Raw genomic sequence first — 6,087 nt, 5'->3', positions numbered from 1 at the left:
ACCTCCTATTCAGTATGTCCTCTGCATGGCAATAAATGCATCTGCATATTCTTTTGAAATAAAGAAAAAATATTTATTTTTTATTAGGAATATATTTAGGGGTGAATAATTCCAGTTTGTTATGGGCTCTGTAAATTAGTTTTTTTCAGAGAATTATTCCTATGGCAGGGTACCAGTTTTAGTTACTGGCAAATCTTGGGTTGTTATGTTAAATATTGCAGTAAACTATTTTGTCAAATAGAAATTAAGGTAATATTTGAGTTCATAGTATCTTTGAACAATCTGGCCATGCTTGAGGATATTCTTGATTCTACTCTATATTTGTGCTGGCATTCATCAGGCGATTAACCTTGGCTGTAATATTTTCAGATAAACTACCAAATTTGCTTTTCCATACCTTTTAACAATAGCAATTAAAAACAGAGTGGAATTAATTATTTTTTTTGCCACATGCCCAAAAACCTCTTTCATTAGTTCCATCTGACAAGCAGATGAGCATCTTTATACTAATGTGAGGAGATACGAAAGATCAATAGCACCATCTAGCGGTCAAAGAAGCCACCACCACTACCTTGACCTTTCTAAAACCTCTGAGGTTCTTTCCCTGAGGTCCCCAATATTCACTTTTTTAGCATCCTCTCAGCCCAAGGTGTGCTGTTGATGCCTCACCACTACTTGTATTCTGCTGGGACAGATAGCGGAGAGGAAGAAAATGGACAGCCCTTATGCTTCTGTGGCATAGACGAGATGTAATGATGACTTTTTACCAACAGATGGCAGGCATAGAGGAGCTTTTTTGGTTATTTAATATTAATAAGCATAGAGAGCTTAAAAAGAAAATACCCTAAACGGGAATTCTTTATATACTATATTTATAACATTCACCTCCGTTTTAAGATGAGAGTTTTAGAACTAAGAGAAGAAACTCTATAGTGATGATATTTTCTAAAATATATGATAAGATAAGATAAGATAAGATAAGATAATCCTTTATTAGTCCCGCATTTGCAGACTTACAACAGCGCAGAGTAAAGTGCACACAAGAGACATAGCAGAAGAAGACAAGCTAAAAATAAAATAAAAAATAAGATAAAAAAATAAATAAAATAAAAAATGAAAATAAAAATAAAATAAAACAAGTATTATAAATAAGCAATAAAAAAAACAGTAGAAAAAACAACAATAACTGAAATACTATATTTACAGACAGAGAAAAAAACAACAACTATTTCAACTACTTTTAACTTTTTTAACCATTATTGCACAGTGCAATGTGCAATGTATTGCACAGGTTTCTATTGTCAAGGGTACATTTTTAGTGTAGAGCAACAACAAAAATGTTTTTAACAATGTTACTCAGCCATGGCCTCTTCAGCAAGTTAGTTTTGATCAACTGTGAGTTTTGCATGTTTTGAAGCAACATTTATAATAACTACGTGGTCTAGCTGTTGCTCGTTGGAATTGTGGATTCATATTAAATGACAAGATTTACAGATATTGAATTCACTGTTTGAGTCGTGTTACCATACATCAGATATGTGTATCAGGTTAAGGACCACGAACGGTATGACTGTGGTGGAATCAGAATAAAAAATGTCACTTTCAATGGTGCAATGTGTGAATGTGTATCAGTTCGTACTTGTTTACTGCACTTATCCTTTTTCGTAGTAGTTTGTAGCACTTATTATATTCGTATTAGTCTGTTGCAATTATTGTTTTCGTAGTAATTTGCCTCTGCACTATACTTTTGCTCTGGTTTATGCTTTAAGATGCTTGTTTAAGAAAGGAGATGCACTTATGACTTCTGGTGACTAGTAGTTCTCTTGAATACCTATGTTGAATACACTTCCTGTAAGTCTCTTTGGATAAAAGCGTCTGCTAAATGACTGTAATGTAATGTAATGTAATGAATGTGAATAGGTAACGGTCACATAAAGGGGAAAACCTTTGCCTGCCTTTAAGCAGCAGGAGTGTCCATATTGAAATTATATTATAATATATATTATTATAATTTTATAATAATTATTATTTTAATTATAAGAACAAGCATTCCGAGTGTCACAATAATAATAATTAAATCAGTTCATTTAAACTTTGAATGAGGGTCCTTTGGATTTATTTATTTATTTGCTGTTGTTCCACTCCAGAGCAATGGGTGGCAGTAATGCTCTTGTGTTGTCAACTGTAAACAGGCCACGAAGAAGAAGAAGGCTAACCGGTAGCCAGCTAGCTCCACCAGCTGCTGTTGTAATGGTAGCAAACCCAGCTGGGGAGGACTGCTGTGTGCTCAAACTTTTGTATAAGGTACGATATGGAGAGCGTAGTCCGGGTTTATACATCTTGACAGTAGTATGTATCGGTGTCAATCACAGGAGCTACTTTGGGAGCTGTAACTATGGCGCCGAACACTGGCTTTAACGTCACACGCTCACTCGCTAGCATTAGCTTCCGTTAGCATTAGCTGATGGCTAACGTTCGTGCTGCCTTCAAGTGCTCCTCGGTAACTTCCAGCACCGACATGATTTGTGAGTCATGTTGGCCGAACTTTCAAAACGATGACGTCAGAATTGATTAATACAGAATCAATCAACGCATCTTTAACTTTTTAATTAAAAATTAAATATGCCAGTTTGGAATTACGCATATATGTAGTTTTTTTTTTTTTAATGAACCACATACCTGTTGATAACCTGTTGAATTCAAATGAAACGTTTATGCATAGTTACTGAGTGACGTCACACGTTTAAACAACGTTTGCGTGGAAGCTATAATTCACAACTACACTTGAACGTCTCCTAAAAAAAAAAAGGAGCCATTGTGCACATGTAAACCAAACCAACCAGTCGTAGTGAACATGTGTTAAGCAGTTCCTCTTCAAAAAAAATAAAAATGTGAGCACAAATTACCTTCCCAATAAGTTGTATGAAGTCTTGTGCAATACTCACATTGTACGTCAAATTAAAACCATGTTCTCCTTCTTTGGTAAGACAGGTCAAAGGGGCATGACTAGGACATGAAAGTCTTTTTCTAGACTGGTGCAATTAGAGAAACACAAGAGAGGGTTGCTGGGAAATTGACCAAGCTAAAGACATTCAGATAAATTGGCCTTTTCAAGCCATTTGCAGTTAAGCCTACACAGATATCATTTAGATATGAGGCCAGATCAAGTCGAAAGTATCTGCTCTTGAGTTGGGGTGAGTTAGATTAAAGCTACATTAGGTCAGGGCTGGAGAATGGTGTCACCTGTCATGGGGTCCTGTAGAGTCATGACGGGTGAGATTGATACCCACTGTGGGACCTAACGTTAGGTTAAGACATTATTTAACATGAATGCTGGGCTCCCATAGAAAAGCTCATCCGACATTTGACACAATTATTTTTCTATGTGTCGATAAATGTAGTTTTGTGTTAAACTTACTGTTCAGTTGCTGCCTTCCTTTAGTATTCAGCAACTGCACTTCCTACGAGGCAATGATCGTGTGCCAATGGCTGAGACTCTTGAACATTTTCATGTTCATTTTACTTTGACTGACGAAGTCCTTAAATTTTACTTTTAAGTCTTTGCTAAAACACACATAATAGGAAGAACATGAGAAACCCTGCTGCATTACACAAGGCATATATATATATTTGAATTGGGTTTTAAAAAGGTTTTTGATTGTAACCTTTAATGTTGGACTTTGGACATTCCTTACAGTCTGGCGCTTCATCATGCGGCGGGGGGAGCACATCTCACAGGCTTTCCAGGCCCCGGTGGACGTCCACGCCAGTGCAGATGGCCAGGTTTACATGTTCAATAGGAGGCCCAATGAGTCTACTGCATCCTCAGATGACGAGGAGCTCAATGTCATGGAGATGAGGCCGTGGGTTTTCCAAGATCAGGAGCAGGACAGACTGAGGAACATCCAGCTGCTGGAGCGTGAGGTGCTAGACGGCGACAACCTCAACAAGCTTGCACTGCAATACGGCTGCAAGGTAAAGATGTCTTTTAAAGTCACTGAAAACATTTCTGTTGTTGATCTTTTTAAGTGTTGACATTCCTGTTTCTGTCAACAGGTGGCAGATATAAAGCGGGTGAACAACCTGATGCAAGAACAAGATTTATTCGCGTTGAAATCTATCAAAATACCTGTTCAGAAACACAGCTTTTTAACGGACATGTACGCAAACCCAAGCGACCCTCAAGAAGAAATGCCACATCCATCCACCACACTAGTGAAGCCTCCGGACCGAGACAGAGCCGTACCACATCTGCAGGAGGTCACAGACTTTCTGATGGAGGTGGACCACGATATCGAGAAACTGATTCAGACCACGAACGAACAAGATGACGTCTTCTTGGATAACTCGGGGAAACAGCATAGGTTTGGTTTCAGAGGGCAGCGCCTGACCAGTCACGGTGCAGACTGGGGCATCCAGTGGTGGAACGCCGTTGTTGCCATGCTCCTGATAGGCATCGTCCTGCCATTATTTTACGTTATTTATTTCAAGACAAAAGATAATGGAGAAGTTAGTGATAGTGGTGCTTTACAGTTATCCACCACCTCTTCAAACTCCTCGGGGACAGGCCTTGATACAAAAGGACTGGAGCATTTTCAAGAACCAGGCTAGTGCAGAAACAGGAATTATTTTTAAACTGTGCCGTTTGATGGTTTAATGGAAGTGAGTGACCATCAAGTTAAAGCCATATCTAACATTTAAATTGTGCAATGTGTCAGCGAATTTTACCTTTTTTATTTTATACTGTAAAAAACTGTTTTAATAACTATGTTTGAGGCAGATACTTCAATGATTGTCTTGAAGGGAAATCGCTGCACTGTCCTCATTTTGACAATTTAAGACACTAAGATTTTATCAAACTGCTTTCATTGATTACAGTTCCCTGAAATCTGAGATCCTTTGGTTTGAAAAACAGTTGTTTGTTGGGAGCACAGTTCCTCCTTCTTTCCCTAATCTCAGATATTAAACGGTTGTGTCTTGAAGTTCCTCAGGTTGAATAGTACGTGGAAATATAAAATGTATTTCTGTGTGGGGAAAAAAAAACCAATGGCTCTGTAGGCATTGCTGTTCTTTAACACAACTTGCCTTTCCACCAGTGCCTGTTGCCAGTATCATCACATCAACAAGTGTCATCATATCAGTGTCATAGATTGACGCATTCTTGATATCTGTCCCAATAGATTAATATATATTTTTAAACTTTTGCCTAACAAGAATAAAATGAGAGAAAAGTGTGTGAGGTTTAACTGTATTTGACAGGTTTGAGCATAAATTGTGTGCCTTGTTTGATTTAACTTATTTGTGGCTGTGTTGATTGTCTAGGTAATACTGTGTACCTCATGCCTTCTCTCTGGGTCTGAATACAGTGCCAAATGTGAAAATTGTGTTTACAGTAAGAATTTGGTGGAATTCTTTATCTTGTTAGATTGTATGTGCTCATATGGCACCTTGAGATCTTTAATCTTCAAGGTGTTTCATTTTGAAAATGACTTCTAGTCATCCAAAAGTTCCCTGAATTAAGTGTGAGACATTAAAAATGCCTTTAACCTTCATTCGCAGGTTAATATAATGTTGCACACTTGTCTGATGGGTAATTGAATCCACTTTTTAAACGCTAAACTATTTAATGTAATGAAACTGGATTTAGCTGACATATTTTTCAAACTTTTAAGTAAATTTTGAAACCATTTTAGATGCCAAAATTTACATGAAGGATGTCCAAAAATGTTTTTATGCAGCATGTTCCTATTTGAATACAAACTTTACAGTGTTAAAGTGTCCCTGAAGTATCCTCTGACAAAATGGTGCGTCTTGTTTTTTTGTGTCGTGTTTTTTCTCATCTTATCCTCCAAGTCTTATCACACTTGTGTATTAAAATTTTATCACAGACACAATATACTGCTCACAACTGAGAGCAAATATACGTATATAATAAAATATATATACATATATTTATACTATACTATATTGTAGAGCCAGAATATGTTGGCAGAGTTGCAGTATCCACAATTACCAAAAGATGGCAGCATGCACAAACTGTTTCTGTGATGTTTGTGGAGGGATGGAGTCAAACAATCTCTACTTGAC

At 37.2% G+C, this 6,087-nt stretch overlaps 1 protein-coding gene across 2 annotated transcripts; it reads left to right on the top strand.

Annotated features, from left to right (window-relative positions):
- The first annotated feature begins 2,165 nt into the window (after positions 1 to 2,165).
- Positions 2,166 to 5,884, top strand: lysmd4 (LysM, putative peptidoglycan-binding, domain containing 4). 2 transcript variants are annotated; one of them, XM_054620489.1, is made up of 3 exons: positions 2,166 to 2,304; positions 3,698 to 3,975; positions 4,057 to 5,884. In XM_054620489.1, the coding sequence occupies exons 2-3, from the start codon at positions 3,712 to 3,714 to the stop codon at positions 4,609 to 4,611; spliced, it is 819 nt and encodes a 272-aa protein (XP_054476464.1). In that variant the 5' UTR covers positions 2,166 to 2,304; positions 3,698 to 3,711; the 3' UTR covers positions 4,612 to 5,884. The 2 variants fall into 2 exon arrangements, with proteins under 2 accessions (XP_054476464.1, XP_054476465.1); XM_054620490.1 differs by lacking the exon at positions 2,166 to 2,304 and adding an exon at positions 3,119 to 3,194.
- Positions 5,885 to 6,087: the final 203 nt, after the last annotated feature.

Source organism: Anoplopoma fimbria, chromosome 19, assembly GCF_027596085.1.
Source record: "Anoplopoma fimbria isolate UVic2021 breed Golden Eagle Sablefish chromosome 19, Afim_UVic_2022, whole genome shotgun sequence".
NCBI lineage: Eukaryota > Metazoa > Chordata > Actinopteri > Perciformes > Anoplopomatidae > Anoplopoma > Anoplopoma fimbria.
This window is presented reverse-complemented; position numbering and strand designations above follow the sequence as displayed.

Excerpts from the sequence above, each read along its gene's own strand:
- lysmd4 (XM_054620489.1), top strand. The coding sequence starts at position 3,712 with ATGCGGCGGGGGGAGCACATCTCACAGGCTTTCCAGGCCCCGGTGGAC. Across the intron at positions 3,976-4,056 it reads CACTGCAATACGGCTGCAAG|GTGGCAGATATAAAGCGGGT; the intron begins GTAAAGATGTCT and ends TTCTGTCAACAG.